Below are 19,357 nucleotides of genomic sequence, written 5' to 3' on the forward strand. Positions count from 1 at the left end.
ATCGGTCGATACTTGAGATATTGGTTACCTTAACCATAACCACAGTCCAAATCTTAGTCCTAAACTTAACCAGTTCCTTCAGAAATGAGGTTCTGCCTCATTAGGACCAGGTTTTGCTCCCCATGAGGACGACTGGTCCTGACGAGGTCAAACACAAAACCATGTCAGATTTATCACAGATCATGTGACTGTGGTCACTCCTCTCCCGTGGTCACTGTGAAATTAGAATCTGCTCCAGAGTCTGAGAGAGAAAAAAAACCCACTCCTGATCCCCGTTTCCTCGAATCAGAGCGTAAACATTCTATGTGCGACTCACCACGTCATCCATTTGTTCTGCTGACATTAAGATAAAAGCACAGCAGAGATGATTCAGTAACGTCTCATGACTTTATTTACTGGCATTTGCAAAGTCAGAGATTAAAGAAAAAGTCAGAATGCTGAGTCAGAATAACTTCTGTTCTTCATATTCTACGATCTCTGTCCGCTGTAGCACCTTGACCCCGAGAAAAAGTACGTTTTAATTTGATTTGAATGAATAAATCCCTTTTAAAACTGATAAAAAACAATATGAGGCGTTAGAAAAAAACAGTTTAGGAAGCGTCTTCATGGTCCTTCTTCAGTTTAGACAGTCCCATCAGCAGCTGGTCTCTCCTCTCCTTCCTGGCCGTCAGATTCTTCTGGTCACTGGGAATCAGCTCACTCATTTCCTGTGGGGAGGACAAATACGGTCTGATATCAAGCACCTTGAAGGGGATAAAACCAGGTCTGAAACCCCACAGAAAGTCCTTCAAACCTGGAAAAAAAAAACTCAAAACCTGTTCAAGCGCTCTCATCATCATCATCATCATCTTCATTTACACTATAAACTGCAGGGTGTGTGTGTGGGGGGAATGGAAACTGTCTGGTATTTCCAATTAAAACTATGTTTCTGGAATTTGTTGAAATAACATGTAGGTAGTAAAAACACACACACACACACACACACACCCTCTGGGTCTGAGATTCTTCAGGGAGGTGGGATAAGTTCCTCGACAGGTTCCTGAGCCCTGAGGAAGAGTTCCTGTGCTGGAATCTCACCTTGTTCTCGTGATGAAAGCAGCTTATCGATGACATCACAAAACCACTTATCACGTAACAGTTGGAGACCATTAGCAATGTCCTTAGGGCTTTTTAAAAAAACACAACCCCCCCCCCCCCAAAAAAACCCCCTCAAAATTTACTACATTACATTAAATCACAAGTTTCACTCTCGATCGTCAAAATTGCGTTAAATGCTAAATGTTGTATTTTTTTTTCTATTGCGTCTAAGTCGCACATAGTTGTTTCCGATTTTAACCAAACTTGGTAAACTTGATGATCTCGTGATTCCAAACAAATGCCTAATGCACTTCTATTGGCTCCGCCCACCCAGAAGTCGGCCATTTTGGGAAAAAACAAAAATGGCTAGCATTTGAACGAACTCGTCCCCTAGCACACACGTTTAAGCTAGCCGCGTCAAACTCGGTCCATTGGTTCTCGACAAGCTAACGATTAAAAATAGCGAAAGGATTTTCTCTTTACGTCAAAAGGAGCGGCCTCAGCGCTCCGAAACTGTTGCATGATTTCATTGTCCGATAAATTTAAAGTTGTATTGTGCGACGTTCATCTGTTCAGTTTTTACTTTACTTTTGTTTTTCCAGATAATTTAAAGTTATAATATAAAATGATATTTGTGGGATATTTGCGTCCATCTGTTTACGTCACTTTTTACTTTTGTTTTTCCAGATACAGTAAATCAAAATCACGTCGTCCTGACAGAAACTGGTTCAACTGTATTTGTAGCAGGTATGAACACACATTATATATATATATATAGTATACATAAAAGTATATAATCAGCGTCGATAACTTTGTCTGACTCGTCGCATCGGAACGTTCCATTAACTCAAGTATGTCGCGTTGTGTCAATCAAAACAAACCGTCACATGGTTCTGTTTATAAAACATGAGGTGAACAAAACCATAGAGCGGTGGTTTCATTTTGTACTTTTAAAGGACACAAAACAAAACAATTAGGTGACGACTTTAATTGCGTTCATTAAAGTTCCGTTTTTAGAGTTCGTTAGTTCTGCGAAAACTCTCTTTCATAACCACGATAAGGGTAGAATGGAAACTGAAATATCGTGACCTCGTCATTGACTGAGGAAATCACCAGCGACTTCCAGACGTGGCAGACGTCACTTTGTTTTCATAGCTGTGGTTTGCAGAAACATCAGCGCTGTCGTGTGGTTTAGGCTGCAGATCAAGTTCACACTCTATTAAATCGCGGGATTATCCAATTTAAAAACAAAAACAACAACATTCAGAGAATCGGAAATGCTGCTTTTTAAAGTTGGAACAATTCGCAGGAACGAATAACGCCTATGTATTCTTTATTCCGTGGTTGTCGTCCACGGCAACCGTGAAAAAAACCCTGCCCTGCCCTGTGCCGTTGTGGAGTGAATAATCCTCATGTAATTATGATGATTAATATTCACAGAGAATGCAGAGCAACAACAGCTCTGGGTGTGAGAACATGAGCGACTCTTATTGTCCTCCGAAGGCTCATTGTTTCCCTCACGTGACGACCGTTAACAGTCCCGCGTGTTAGCGAGTTGGCGCGTTAGCGTGCAACCACGCGACGACTTCAGTCACGCAGAACTAAAGACTCCAGGCGTCTGCAAACGTTCGCTCCACCGGAGCAAATCGGTGACGGGAAGTCATAAAGCAGGACATTTAAAGGGCCAGTGTGTAATATTTTATCTGCAGATATTGAACAAAACGGAGCTTAAAACATAACGCTCCCTCACTTGTTCTTTACGCTCCCTCATTTGTTCTTTGAGCCCGATTTGTTCTTTGCGCTCCCTCACTTGTTCTTTGCGCTCCCTCACTTGTTCATTACGCTCCCTCACTTATTCTTGATGCGCCCTCACTTGTACTTTGCGCTACATCCCTTGTTCTGTGTGCTCCCTGACTCCCAGAAATTTGTTGTTTACGCTCCCTGACTTGTTCTTTACCATACCTGATTTGTTCTTTACGCTCCCTCATTTGTTCTTTGTTCTCCCTCAGTTATTCTTTCACTGACTTGTTCTTTGTGGTCCTGTTTTATTCTTTACGCTCCCTCACTTGTTCTTTACACTCCCTGATTTGTTCTTTACGCTCCATCACTTGTTCTTTACGCTCCCTGATTTGTTCTTGGTGCTCCCTCACTTGTTCTTTGCACTCCCTCACTTGTTTTTACGCTCCCTCACTTATTCTTTACGCTCCCTCACTTGTTCTTTACGCTCCCTCACTTGTTCTTTACACTCCCTGATTTGTTCTTTACTCTCCCTCACTTGTTCTTTACGCTCCCTCACTTATTCTTTACGCTCCCTCACTTGTTCTTTACACTCCCTGATTTGTACTTTACGCTCCCTCACTTATTCTTTACGCTCCCTCACTTATTCTTTACGTTCCCTCACTTGTTCTTTACACTCCCTGATTTGTTCTTTACGCTCCCTCACTTGTTCTTTACACTCCCTGATTTGTACTTTACGCTCCCTCACTTGTTCATTACGCTCCCTCACTTGTTCTTTACGCTCCCTCACTTATTCTTTACGCTCCCTCACTTGTTCTTTACACTCCCTGATTTGTTCTTTACACTCCCTGATTTGTTCTCTACGCTCCCTCACTTGTTCATTACGCTCCCTCACTTATTCTTGATGCTCCCTCACTTATTCTTGATGCGCCCTCACTTGTACTCTGCGCTACATCCCTTGTTCTTTGTGCTCCCTGACTCCCAGAAACTCCCTGAAAGTTTATTTTTCATGCTTACATACTAGACCTTTAATGTTTGGCCGTCGTCGTCGTCGTCACACTTACGTTACAGATTTTCTTGGCTCCCTCGCCGCAGAAGTCTGGTACCGGTCCACACGAGGTCAGAACCCTGGATAAGCCGCCGCTGTAGCGCTTCATATAATCCTCTAAACCTGTGTGAGATGAGATGAGATGATGGAGAGACGACGAGAACAGTTCACGTGTTTATCAGAACTTTTTAAAACCGCACAACAACCACAAACTGTCTGGCAGAGAAAGTGACGACTCGGCGTGAACATTCTGCTCCGCTCCAGGAAAAACTTTTATTTAGGAGAATTTAAAGTAAAATCAAGTTTTCCTTCAATGACATCTGTTCAGTTTCTCTTATACTTTCGTTTTTTTCCCCTCCTCAGATAAATCAAAATAACACCCGTGTTTCCTGCTTTGCACCAACCTCCTCCTCAACAGTTAATCCTGGAGCTGACACACTGGGATGTAAACATACTGTACTTTGACAGGTATGAACATATATACAGTATATGTATATATTATCTGTATCTATACGCCTCTCTCTGTCTGTAACCTCAGATTACTTTCCCTTTAAAAAAAAAAAAATAGAATAGAGAGTTAGAGAAACACAAGACTGCAGATGTTTTACTGTTCACAGAAAATCATTTCCTCATAGTTCAAATCTTTACTTTGTTTGTTTTTCCTGCAGCAGATTATCTGTGGCTAATTTGTCAGGTGTTAATAGATGAATATTAACAGTTCAAGGTGTGTGACCTGTTTTTCTTAGTTAAAGAGTGAGTAACTTTGTGATGAGGTCAACGGGCAGGGATGAGGACTGTTGTGTGGACTGCTAAATAGTGAGCTATTCTATAAATCCACCTAAAGACTGACCAGCAAATAATGAGCTCTTCTAGACATCCACCAAGAGACTGCCTGCAAAAACAATGAGCTGTTCGAAACACAACCAAACAGACTGACTGCCAAATAGTGAGCTGTGTGTATATATCCACCAAGAAAAGTATTGCCAAATAATGAACTGTTCCACACATCTGCCAAGAGACTGAGTGCCAAATAATGAGCTATTGAATACATCCACCAATAGATTGACTGCCAAATAATGAGCTATTGCATACATCTACCAACAGACGTGGTGCCAAATATATTGTAATCTTTAGATCTGAATCCTTAATTTTAGATTAGATTACAAATTACAGATTAGATTAGATTACAAATGTTCAATATAAAATTTTATTGCATCATTAAAACTTAAAATTTTGAGACGAGATTTGTCAAATATTTTTGTCCAAAAAGAAGTTTAAAAACACACAATTAACCATTTTATTCAACTTTCAGTCAGGAGCAAATTAAAGAGGCAACAATTATGACCAATGATTGGACAAAACTGATCATAAAGAGGGGGACGTGAGTTTGGTTTGTTGACAAAGTCCTGCGATAAGAGACTCAGCGGGTGAGGATAAAATAAAAGTCAGTGTGGAATAATGTGGAACGTATGTGAAGTGGTTCACACTGTGTCTTTAATGAAAGCAGGTCAGAGGCTCTGTCTTTAAAATAACTTTGTCACACGGACATGAAGTTTCACACCGAGAAAACATTTAATCATTATTCACATTATTTGGTCGGAAAAACTGAAAAAAAAAATTGAATATAATGTGAAGCTTTTTTGAATAAAAGTCTAAAATTAAACAGTGAAACACACACACACAAACACACACACTGCTGTATATGTACAGTATATATAACACACACGTGTGATAAATGCCATCGATCACCAACCAGACTCAGACTCTGTGTTTGATTCTCTTTTCTTTTACTGCCACTAACTCACATTTTTCATCATAATTTCTTTTTAGTAATTATTTTAACGTCAATATTCTGTACGATCGAATAGATAATGCTCATGGACTCTGGTCCCCACTAAAGTAAATATGCCAGAATGTGTGTGTGACCGGTGCATTAGAAGAGGACACAGCTCCTCCGAATCCAGTCCAGACCCAGGAGAAGATCCAGAAACTCGCGTGATTTAACGTGACTTCGGAATATAAACAGACTGACGGCATCGTCAGCTAGCGCTGCTAGCTGTTGTGTGTGTGTGTGTGTGTGTGTGCGCGCGCGATGTTTTGTCTTAACTCGGCTCGTACGAGTTACGGTTCTGAACAAAAGTACTAGCGTTGGGCGCGTTAACGGCGTCAACGTTAACGCATGGCGCGTTTTTTCCATGACCGGAAAAAAGACACGCGTAACGTCATGTTTACGTGCCGCGGCACCAGAGTCCAGCCGGTTAGCTCAGTTAGCTCCTTTAGCGATGTTAGCACGCCTAGAGTGGAACTGGAGCGGTCTGTTTATTGAACGAAAAGAGCAGCGCTACAAATAACTAGCGTACCTGTGTACTGCGTATGTGTGCCTCTGTTTTAAAGTCACGTAAACATCACGTCACGCGCATCTCGTCATGGAAAACGCTACATGGGTCAACGTGCATTAACGTGCATTAACATTGACGCCGTTAACGGTCTACCAAAATCTGGCCAATTAGCCGTGTGGGGGCGGGGCTTCAGAACAGTGAATGTTGCTGAACTTTACATGATTTGTAACCAGGTTTTTAAACACTTAGCAACTTGAATTTGGCGAGGTGGTTACTAACAAGTTTTTTTTTTTTTTTAAATCACTTTACAGGTCTAAATGTCCTCCTGAGTCATTCGGGCTAACAGAGAAGGAGACTTTTAGTGCTCCATTATCTGATCGGACGGACTCGGAGGACGGGAAGTCTCTCTGAACGATCCGAGGAGAACACGATCACAGAGAGCTCCGGCGGCGTAAGTACAGGTAGAGTTGGCGTCCATGCTCCGCGCTCACTGTGAGTTTTGGATTACTGGTGTGACTGAGTGCATTCATCGTCCCCCATCAAAAGGCCGCTTTGTTTCGTACCACGGCGACCTTTTTTTTTTTTTTTTTACCTCTGTGTGTACACAGAGTCATGGCCGCTCTGTGGGTTTCACACTCGCCGCTGATATTCCTCATGTGCCCGAGGATTCACTCTCCATCTCACACACACACACACACACACACACACACACACACGTTCTCACACAGCAGTCCTTCTGAGGACGCTCGCAGACATAATGGCATTCCCTAATCCCTAACCATAATGCTAATCTTTAGCTTCAAACGGTTCCTTTTTAAAAATGAGGTTCTGCCTCACGAGGACCAGGTTTTGGTCTCCGTGACAACGGCTGGTCCTGACGAGATCAGTGTTTATGACGTCCTGAAGAGGTCACACATACAAGAACACACACACACACACACACAGAGGAATGCCACGGTACATGCATGTACAGTGTGTGTGTGATTTTCTCACACTTTAGATAAGCGACGCTCTGGTGTTCAGAGAAGAGTCGAGTATCGAGAGACTCAATTTTATATATATGTATATACATATACATATATATATATATTTAAATATAAAAACAAGTTCCAAATAAATAATCAAGAAAAGTAAAGTGACAGTGGAGAAATATTAGAGTAAATAGAGTAAATAAATAACTTTTTCAACTCAGTCCTGTCACAGAATTAAAATAATCTACTGGAATAATGACTTAAACTGAGTTATATGAGCAGAGATTATAATTTATCATGTTATTTTGTCACAACTGTGGTTGGTTTAAGGCCTCAAAAACCTCTCTGCTTTAAGTAAAAGATGGATTATGGTTTTGATTAAATTGAAATAACACATTTTTGTCCAAAATATGTCAAATTATTCCCCCCCCAAAAAAAGGAACCGTTACCTTCTGGTGCATTGAGGTGCATCGTTTCCATGGGACCGATGAAGGCGTAACGCATTCCTAAGCCCTCTGACATCACCAGGTCGATGTCCTTGACTGAGACAACACCGTCCTGATAAAAGAGGAAGAAATCGAGTCGATAAATGTACAACGAAATCAAACATTGAAGTGAAAACGGCTCCGTCCAGAGTTTCCCTGACTGGAGGGTTTCATGATTCTGATGATTCTGGTTTAAAAATATATGCCTGCTTACGTCTAACATATAAGAAGAATATATTTATCACTAAATGTCGCCATTAAAACTGCTCAGAACTGACGTTTGTAAACCGCTCACTCTCCCACACCAAATCCCATAGAGAAAATCATCGTTTTAAACTCACAGAGTCACCGGAGCTGCTGCTCCACTGCTGCCTCGTGTGGTCACTTTATGTCACTTAGGTTAATACACACAAAGCATTTTCAAACGCCGAATTCACTAAAGAACACATTTGAACGCACTGACGGAGGCAGCAGTGGATCAACAATCCTGTGAATCCTGTGTGCTGTCACTGCTGTGATGCTAAAATCACTGATTTTCTCCACGGGGTTTGGTGTGGGAGAGTGAGCGGTTTCCAAACTTCAATTTCCAGTGAGAAAAAGCCGTCTAATTCCGAAGAAAATGGGGCAAACTCATTCTAAAGATACCGTAGATTTAAGCCGTTATAGATTTATTGAGTGATGTGTTTTTGTCAAGTAGCAAAAAAAAAACCTGAACCATCCCTTTAAATTCCCTTTGATGCCAATCGGACGACTCCCACCATCTAATGTTCCCCCTAATCACCCGGCTCTGTGTGTTCAGGATTATGTCTGAGAGCAGCTGAGGATAGAGGGATGGGTGGACGGAAGGCGACACACGGGGGTGGTGGTGGTGGAGGTGGGGGGGTGTTCAGGTGTTTCTGGGTTACAGAAGAGGGAAATCAAAGCCCTGACACAGATACAGAGAAGGAGGGCGAGTGAGAGGAAGGGGGTGGGGGGGGGGGACAGGGTCGTCTTTGTTTGGGTTCCCCGAGTCCAACAACGAGCCCGTTATCTGAGAAAAGTGGGATGGAGGGTGAGGTCTTTTCTACGCCGTAATCACACAGGGGGGCAAACGAGCTGCTTTCTCAGCCGCTCTGCTTTCCAACGCTGGCACCGGTTTCAGCGTGAGAGAGAGAGAGTGAAGGTCCTTCCTTCTACTGGACCAAGGATCACAGAGCCGCTCTGAGATCGCAGACCTTAACGCTCAAAAGTTTAGGTCCTAAAAAAACACAGTTTTTTCAATCGAGGCAAAAGTCTGATCTGAAAAATCTGCCCGCAAACACGACGTTTAACCATCACACTCATGCACAGTTTAATCGGGCTAAGGCCATAGTCCGACTAAGACGGGCAATCGGACAACTTTCCGAGTCCGACTATACACGCTGAAGAGAAATCGGACTATGAAAATAGCATTATCCGGGTATGCTAGTCTGACTAAGACTAGCTCGACTACTCAGACTAACGTGTTTTCGTGACATTAAGAAAACAGAGTTATTGTCTTAGTCTGACTAAAACTGGACTTTTGACACGTAGTATGTAAACGGTTGTAAAAACTCCCCGACTCCAGTCCGACTAAGCGTACACATGAAGGAGCAATCGGACTATGAATCGCATTATTATCCGGGTATGTTGATCTGACTAAGACTACCTCAATTTAAGTCGGACTAACACGTTTATGTGACATTAAGAAAACGGAATTATTGTCTTTTGACACACATGTAAACGGTTGTAAAAACTCACCAACTTCAGTCCGACTATACCTGCAGGAGTAATCGGACTATGAATCACATTATTCGGGTATGTTAGTCTGACCAAGACTAGCTCGATTTAAGTCGGACTAATGCGTTGACATGACATTAAGAAAACTGAATTATTGTCTTAGTCTGACTAAAATCATACTTTTGACACACATGTAAAAACTCGACTCCAGTCTGACTAAGCGCACACATGCAGGAGCTATCAGACTAAGAATAGCATTATCCGGGTATGTTAGTCCGACTAAGACTACCTGTACTAAGACTACCGTTTACATGACATTAAGAAAATGGAAAGGTTGTCTTAGTCTGACTATAATCGGACTTTTGAAAAGGCCTCTTGGATTAGAGGTGAGACATCTTCAGTTTAACTAACGTCCAGTGCAGGGTGTGAAACTTCCAGACTTTACCGGAATATAAATTTGGCGCCAGTATAAACAGCGTTCTGAGAAGTGACATCTACTCTGTAAATCACGTTGTTTTAGTCACACGACAGCAAGGGTTCAGCGAGGTCACCACACAGAGAGAGAGAGAGCGTCCACCGTTTGTTTTTGAATTTAACTCGTCTTTGTCGTCGTCTTCTCCTTGATTCTGACGCACACATTCCTGTCGCCGCGTTTTTTAACGACTTAATTAGAGCCAGGCCCAGACTTCGTGAGCTGACGCTGACTAATTTACAAGCTTTACCTGTTGTACGACTTTGGCGAGACGAACCGACAGAGTGTGTCTGACAGGTTTACACTTGGGTTTTGAAATTGTGTTAATGGTTGGGGCTGAAGATCTAATTAAAAAAAAAATATATATATATATATATTTTTTTAAATATTTATTTTTTCAATTAAATGTATCACAGAGATTTAGGAGCTAAAAACTGTCGGTTCTCGAGTCACGACAGAAAATGTCTCTGCACGTTTAGGTGATTAAAAAAGCTAAATTTAAAGTTGTAAAAATCCCAGGTATTTTAATTGGGTAAATCTGTCAGTTGAATAAGTGTCAACTGTCAGTCAATCAATCTTTGTTTACACAGCACTTTATATTCATATAACAAACAACACAAAGTGTTTTACTCGCCACACCCATTCACATATTCACACACCCATTCACACACAAGGCTGAGTCAAAAAATACCCGCTAACCCATAAATACATTAGTAAATAGATAGATAATAAATAAATGAATATAAAATAAATCGATAAATATGCATAAACATAATAAAATAGAAAATATATAATATAATAAACTAATTAAACAAATAGATATATTAGAAATAAAATAGAAATAACGAAATGCCCCTTAAATAAATGAATATGAATAAACACATTAAAATTATATAATTATATAATTAATAAACGATAAGTAAATGGGTAAATAAATATGCATAAACATAAAACATTGAAATAACATGGGGTTTAACGCGGGCCGGGAATCAAACCCACAACCTTCCAGTTGAAGGACGACTCGTCGCTATTTTTACTCTTGTCACGTGTGTGTGTGTGTGTGTGTGTGTGTGTGTGCTAACTCTGTGCTAACACTCCACACTCAGCTTTCACACGCGTGTGTGAAGACACAAATATCACATGATCGATGTATGGACGCCAGGACACACACACACACACACACACACACAGACAGACACACACAGAGAAAATAATCCACTCGTCTCGGCTTCGTTTCCTCGAAGTCCGCGTCAGCTCCGAGAATCTGAAATCCTCTGACCTGTTACTGCTGTTCTCATCTCTTTCTCCTCACTGACTGAGTCATGAGAGTTCAAGCTCGGGCAACGATTGTCATCGCCGTCATCATCCTCATTATCATTCTGACCATTTCTCCCATTAGAGATCACGTGATGGCGCCTGTCGTCGGAGGCTAAAGCTCATTTACCCTCAGAAATGAATCTAGACCGACCTTCCTCTTCTCTGCTTGTGTTACAAAAACCATCAGCAGCTAAAGCCTCACTGAGAACCCGTTTCTTTATACAACAGACTGTGAAAAGAACTGAATAAAACGACGTATAAAAGCACGCACTGACCTGGACCAGCCTCCAGGACTCTGCGATAATGGCCGCCTGGACTCTGTTGAGGGCAAAACCATCGATCTCTTTCTTCAAACAGACGGGCGCCTGACCGACCTGAATCAAGAGAAAACCGTCGGGTCAGGAAGGACAACAGCTCCGAGAAGACACTTCTAAGTTTGAATATAAATGCATTTCAGAGCTTTAAAGGTAACGTAATGACAACACATTAACGCATTAAGTACCCAGGTGGCCCAGAAAGAGTATCAAGTACCTACTTAGTACCCAGGTGGCCCAGAAAGGGTTTTAAGTACCTACTTAGTACCCAGGTGGCCCAGAAAGGGTTTTAAGTACCTACTTAGTACCCAGGTGGCACAGAAAGGGTATCAAGTACCTACTTAGCACCCAGGTGGCCCAGAAAGGGTATTAAGTACCTACTTAGTACCCAGGTGGCCCAGAAAGAGTATCAAGTACCTACTTAGTACCCAGGTGGCCCAGAAAGGGTTTTAAGTACCTACTTAGTACCCAGGTGGCCCAGAAAGGGTTTTAAGTACCTACTTAGTACCCAGGTGGCACAGAAAGGGTATCAAGTACCTACTTAGCACCCAGGTGGCCCAGAAAGGGTTTTAAGTACCTACTTAGTACCCAGGTGGCACAGAAAGGGTTTTAAGTACCTACTTAGTACCCAGGTGACACAGAAAGGGTATCAAGTACCTACTTAGCACCCAGGTGGCCCAGAAAGGGTTTTAAGTACCTACTTAGTACCCAGGTGGCACAGATAGGGTTTTAAGTACCTACTTAGTACCCAGGTGACACAGAAAGGGTATCAAGTACCTACTTAGTACCCAGGTGGCCCAGAAAGGGTATCAAGTACCTACTTAGTACCCAGGTGGCCCAGAAAGGGTATCAAGTACCTACTTAGTACCCAGGTGGCCCAGAAAGGGTATCAAGTACCTACTTAGTACCCAGGTGGCCCAGAAAGGGTATCAAGTACCTACTTAGTACCCAGGTGGCCCAGAAAGGGTATCAAGTACCTACTTAGTACCCAGGTGGCCCAGAAAGGGTATCAAGTACCTACTTAGTACCCAGGTGGCTCAAAAAGGGTATTTAGTACCTACTTAGTACCCAAATGGCCCAGAAAGGGTATTAAGTACCCAGGTGGCCCAGAAAGGGTATCAAGTACCTACTTAGTACCCAGTTGGCCCAGAAAGGGTATCAAGTACCTACTTAGTACCCAGGTGGCTCAGAAAGGGTATTAAGTACCTACTTAGTACCCAGGTGGCCCAGAAGGGTATCAAGTACCCAGGTGGACCAGAAAAGGTATTAAGTACCTACTTAGTACCCAGGTGGGTCGGAAAAGGGTCACTCAAAAACTACCAAATCATTTTCCATCAAACGTTGTGTTGCATCAGGTCATCAACCAGTAAGGAATTCAAAAACACTGGCACTAATCTGACAGATCCGATTAGGTGGATTAAGGATTTTCTTTAGCGGTGCATGACTATAGCGTTTTTACTTTTGTCAGAACTATGTGCTCTCTGAAACATTTTCCTAGTTCGTCACATTGTTGCCTTATGTGGTTCATCTAACGCCTACAGTACTGACATTTACTTTGTTCTCTCAGGACTGAGTAATCCGGGATCTTTTACCTTGGTCATTACAGCGTGGGTGGTGCTCATCACACCCTCTGCTGTCTCTGGGTGAGGTACCAGCTCCACCAGTTTAACATAGTAGGGTGGGTTTACCTGAGAAGCACAGGACACACATCATCGTCATCATTGTTCAGTGGAAACTCAGTCATCCTTCAAGATAAAGGACATGTGATAATAGTTCAACTGTATTCCCTCAGTTTGGCGCCCCCTCACGAGCGCCACCTACTGGTACCAGGGATGCCCCCCGCGGCACTGACCGGATGGGAGATGAGGCAGCGACTCTTGTTGTGGACTTTGGAGAAGAGGCTGCTGGGCATGATGTACGAGGTGGAGCTGCTCAGGATGACGTCGTCTCCCACAAGTCGCTCCACGTCCTGGAAGACGCTCTGCTTCACGTCCAGCTGCTCAAACACACACTCCTGGTAAACACACAAACACACATTCAGATACATGATGACACTCCGCAAAGTCATTAAGTTAAATGTGCTAATTCTTGCCTTTGTGGGCTTCACATATAGGACCCAAATAAAAAAGCTCGGAAAGGGTACTTGGTACCCACTTCGTACCTAGGTAATCCAGAAAGGGTATCAAGTACCCACTTAGAACACCCAGGTGGCCTGGAAAGGGTACCAAGTACCCAAGTGGCCCGGAAAGGGTATTAAGTACCCACTTAGTACTTAGGTAGCCCAGAAAGGGTACCAAGTACCCACTTTAGTATCCAGGTGGCCCAGAAAGTGTACCAAGTACCCACGTGGCCCGGAAAGGGTATTAAGTACCCACTTAGTACTTAGGTAGCACAGAAAGGGTACCAAGTACCCACTTTAGTATCCAGGTGGCCCAGAAAGTGTACCAAGTACCCACGTGGCCCGGAAAGGGTATTAAGTACCCACTTAGTACTTAGGTAGCACAGAAAGGGTACCAAGTACCCACTTTAGAATCCAGGTGGCCCAGAAGGTGTACCAAGTACCCACGTTGCCTGGAAAGGTTACCAAGTACACACTTGGTACCCTGTTGGCCCGGAAATGTAACCAAATATCCACCTAGTACCCTGGTGGCTCGGAAAGGGTGTTAAGTACCCACTTCGTAGCCAGGTGGACCGGAAAGGGTACCAAGAACCCACTTATAGTATCCACTTAGTACCTGGGTGGCCCGGAAAGAGCCACTTAGTGCCCAGGTACTTAGTTCCCTTTCCGGGTAGCCCACATGGACATGCTGGCTGGGGTTTGACTAGTTTTTTAACCCGTGTTACTTGTACTGCACGCATGAGAACTTACTCAAAAAAACGACCAAATCAATCTCCATCAAACTTTGTGTTGCGTCACAGGCACCAACCGGTAAAGACATCAAAAACACTGGCACTAATCTGACAGATTTAGTGGATAAAGAATTGTTCTTTGTTTTGGCAGCGCGTGACGCATCCTTCTTACTTTCGTTGGAACGATGCGCTCGCTGAGCACCTGCTAGCTCGTCACGCCATGAGAAGGATGTTGAATTCATTGTCACTTGCGTGTCGTCGTCATTCAAAATCAGGTCAACGTGTTGTTACTCAGTAACGGATGTGATTTAAAACGTAGACAAAAAGCCCATTCAATTACAGTAATGCGAGTAAATGTAATTCATTGCTTTCCACCTCTGATAACTACTACTTGTCAAAAAAAGATGAATACTGTACTCAAACAGGGACTTGAACCCTGCACCCTCAGAGTAAAAGTCTGACGTGAACTACCAAGGCTACACGTTTGTTTTTGTTTGTTTTGTTTTTTTAAAAATCATCCACTTCAAACTTGGGCCTGTGCTTTAAGGTCGGCCCTGAGAGGAGTGGCCGTCACAGGCTGCAGTGCAGAGAGAACGCGCTCTTTAAAAACCAGTCGTCGTCGCTGGAACTGCTTGAACTGGCTGAGCAGGCGGAACGCGGTGATGTGAAGAATGTACGTCGCGCACGTCACGTCACACACTCCACTGACTTCACACTCTGAGACTCAAACTCCTAAACTGGACATTGTTCGGTATCAAAACGGGCACTTTTATTTTGAAATGACGTGAAATACCATATGTCAACAAATTGAATTTTGACCCACAAAATGTCTTTTTCCCCACTTTTCTTAAAATAAATGATGACATATTGTGATGAATATAGTGTAAAATCTGATTTATTCAACAGGAAAATCTCCCCTGTGTCTGAAATATCATATAAGGCAAACTTGAAATTTACAACCCATAATAAACACCCCAAACAGCCAGAATAAGAGGAAATGTACACCTCAAAACAGCTCTATTCTGTGTGGAATCTGCTTTTTTACTCTCTTTATGGACGTTTTGTCCCATAAATTAGGTAATAATAATAAATAAATAAAAGAAAGAAAGAAAATAATAAATTAATAAATTAATGCATGAATAAATACAGAAATTAATGAATAAAAGAAAAAATTAAGTTTTCAGTTTTTTCATAATATATTATTATAATTAATTCCACATTTTACATTGATGTGTTTTGTAACATAGCTGCACTTTTAAACTTTATTCATTATATATCAGTATTTTGGTCCATAACATGTCAGCAAATACCTAAAAAATAATGTTTTCAAATGTTTGGTCGAAAAAACCCCAAAATTATTCAGTTTTAATCACAATATTCACAAATATTCACATTTAAGAAGCCAGAAATAATCATAGAAACGATTAACTGATGATAAGCAAGAGTTAATAATCCAACTCCAGATGAATGACATGAAATGACAACGTTATCAGGAAGTGTAGGTGTGAACATTTGCAGATCAGAAATCACAATAATCCCTCTATTGTTCCTTGTTTGAATGAACTCTTTAACAGGAAATTGATTTTTTTTGGAACTGACCCTTTTTTCCCTGTAATGACAGGAATCATTGTCTGCTTTCACTGACACCTCAAGTGTGTTTCACAAAGGAAACAAAGCGTGCAGGTGTGTTAACTGTAACTGTATCGTCATGGCGACAAAGACGATTTGAGTGATTTGTCGTTAAAACTGAAGCTCCTTTTGTTTGCTTTAAAGCCTCAGTCTGACGAGGTCTTAACAGACTTCCTGAAAGCGATCAGTCACTCAGACCACGAAAACACTACATTATATACTCTATTTTATTCTTAATCATGAATAAATGGAAAACATCCAGATCTTTATGGTTAATAACAGAGGTGTGGGGGGGAAAAAAATTATCGCAAATAAAACTTTGCGATATTTTGCGTGGCAATATTGTGTCGCTTTTGAGACGCTACATGCTACAAGAAACATTAAGTGTTTGTGGATTAGCATAAAGAAATACCAAATAACTATTGCGGTTTCAGTCCACTAGATGGCGCCAGGTGCTCCTTCTCCCTTGAACTGCTGTGCGAGTACATCGCAATGTATGATTTTGTGAATACTTCATCATATCGTGTCCAAAATATTGTGATTATATCGTACTGTGACTTATATAATATCGTGACTTAGATAATATTGTATCGTGACTTAAATATCGTATTGCGACTCGTATATCGTGACTTACGTGTTGCATATTGTATCGTAACTCAAATATTGTGACTAAAATATTGTGATTAAAATATCGTGATTATATCGTATCATGACTTAAATATGGTGATTAAAATGCTGTGGTTAAAATATCGTGATAATATCGTATCATGGCTTAAATATCGTGATAATATCGTATCATGGCTTAAATATCGTGATAATATCGTATCATGGCTTAAATATCGTGATAATATCGTAGCATGACTTAAATATGAAAATATCATATTGTGACATATATCGTGACTTAGATGATATATCGTGACATAAATATCGTATTGTGACATATATCGTGACTTAGATGATATCATATCGTGACATAAATATCGTATTGTGACTCTTATATCGTGACTTGCGTATTGTGATAATATTGTACCTTACATATCGTGACTTAAATATCATAATATTGCATTGTGACTTATATATCCTGACTTGGATGTTATCATATCGTGACTAAAATATCATGATAATATCGTATCGTGACTTAAATATCATGATAATATTGCATTGTGACTTGTATCATGACTTAGATAATATATGGTGACTTAAATATTGCAAAAATATCATCGTAGATGGTAGCGTTAAGACCTGGTTTTAGGGTTAGGCACTTGGTTGTGATGGTTAAGATTAGGGTAAGGAGCTAAGACCATTCATTATGTTGATGATTTGTCCTCACTAAGGCATACAAACAGGTGTGTGTGTGTGTGTGTGAGTGTGTGAGTGTCCAGTGACGTTACCTGGACAAAGAAGGCGCCCTCTAGTGCCTGCTCCAGGTCGTCGTAGCTGCTGAGCAGAGCGAGCTGCTGCGTGGACGTCAGCTCTCCTCGGATCATGTGAGCTTCCTCCAGCTCACTCAGCTGCTTCCTGAGCAAAAAATAGCCAGTGGAAAATGTCACGTCGCAGTTCACTCACACACAAGATGAAGAATAATTCATCTGACGCGGAACACACGATATTAACAGAGATGGACCGTGTTTATACGTCGGTGACAGGGTGAGGACTGAAACTATGATGGATCACAGGATCTGTTTATTCAGTCCAGAATGTTCTTTTTTTATAAAAACTTTTTCATGTATTTTTTATAAAAGAATAATTCTGCTTATGTAAGGGTCAAACCAGAAACATCCAGGATATAAATGTGTGTTTGAGCACATGTGAAAATGTAGAAATTATAAAGTGACCTAAACTGAGAAACGGACAGGAAATCAGACGACAGAGGTAGGAAATGTCCAGTTCAAGGACGCCCTCTACTGTCCACAGAGCAGAGGACACAGCAGCACAGTGGTTATTGACATCTAATCTTTAAATGTCTACATTTCTCCTCAATAACAGTATTTTATATAACAGAGTAAGACTGCGTTGCTTTGTCATGCAACACTAATGTTTAACCAGCGATGACTCGACTGAGACACCGTTTTCAAGCAGGAACACGTCTTTGTTCGTGTTTTTCCTGCAGCGAGAAGAAACTGCTGACGGAGGCAAAGTCTGAGTGTTTTCTTTGACGGTTCTGAGAGGAGGTTAGAGTTTGGACTGGACAAACTCTAACAGGTTATTTATTTATTTAAACTTGCAGTTAATGTCCTTTTGTATTTTCAGCCAAACTGACTGAGAAATTGGAGTTTGTTAAAGCTTTTAAAAAAGTGGAATTCTAAGGTAGCTAAGGCCACACCTTTTGATATGTGGACCGAGTTTGACGCAGCTAGCTTAAAACGTGCTAGGACGAGTTCCTTCAAATGTGTAGACTAGCCTTTTTTGTTTTTCCAAAATGGCCGACTTCTGGGTGGGCGGAGCTAATGGAAGTACATTAGAAATGTGTTTGGAATCATGAGAGCAACAAGTTTACCAAGTGTGGTTAAAATCGGAACAAATATGTACGAAAAATAAAAAATTTTGCACTTCACGCAATTTTGGCATTTACGACCTCGTAAAAAACTCAGAGTTCCCTCGGCAAATGGAACGCGGCGTTCAAACCAGGACTGACTTGATCTCCGCGACGGCTTTAGCGGCCTGTCCCGGCTGGTTGTCGTAGATCTTCACGGCGTAGCCTCCGCTGACGAACACCATCGCCCACGAGCGGCCGATCAGTCCGCTGAAAAACACACACACACACACACACACACATTTGGGTGGAAGTGAGTAAATCAGAGAACATACTGTGCCTTTAAATACAATAACAAGGGGAAGCAGGAGGATATTTGGTGGAGTGTTTACTCTTCCTGGTTTGAGGTCACTCACTTCACCAAAGGTTCAGCACATTGTGAAACAGTGAACATAGCATTGCAGCAGGTGTTTGGCTGCATATATAAACTGTAATTATAAAGCCATAAAACCCATAAAATGCTACTTCATTAAGCACTAAATGACTCTGTTGTTGTACAATAGCAGTCATTAAAATCACTTAAACCTGTCATTATCAAGAGCAAGAGGCTTTGCCAAGAAATGTAAACTCATAAAAATAATCTATACAGTGCAACCACTGAACTATGTGCTGTAATTCACTCATTACAGTTCATTAACTGCTGTTAAAGTCAAACACAAACGCAGAGCGGTATAATCTCACTCACCTGCCGACGACGGTGATCGTTTTCGCGTCGGATTGGCTCATTTTTCGGGGGCAGATTACGACAGGGATTAGGTCAAACCTCACGATGCTGCTGACATTAGCAGAATAATCTGTGTTTCTATCAAAAACTGAAGCCCCGCCCCCTCAGGAGTCACACGCTTCCC

The 19,357-nt window shown here is 41.6% G+C and overlaps 1 protein-coding gene across 1 annotated transcript; it reads right to left on the reverse strand.

Moving 5' to 3' along the window:
* Nucleotides 1-386: 386 nt before the first annotated feature.
* Nucleotides 387-19,308, reverse strand: cryl1 (crystallin, lambda 1). The gene is made up of 9 exons (XM_083902587.1): nt 19,195-19,308; nt 18,612-18,719; nt 17,368-17,494; nt 13,350-13,511; nt 13,090-13,185; nt 11,459-11,557; nt 7,622-7,730; nt 3,879-3,985; nt 387-707 (listed from the first exon to the last, which is right to left on the reverse strand). Exons 1-9 carry the CDS (start codon nt 19,233-19,235, stop codon nt 591-593), a joined length of 966 nt encoding a protein of 321 aa, XP_083758713.1. The 5' UTR covers nt 19,236-19,308; the 3' UTR covers nt 387-590.
* Nucleotides 19,309-19,357: the final 49 nt, after the last annotated feature.

The sequence above is a fragment of the Microchirus variegatus genome, assembly GCF_963457635.1.
Source record: "Microchirus variegatus genome assembly, chromosome: 16".
Classification (NCBI taxonomy): Eukaryota; Metazoa; Chordata; class Actinopteri; order Pleuronectiformes; family Soleidae; genus Microchirus; species Microchirus variegatus.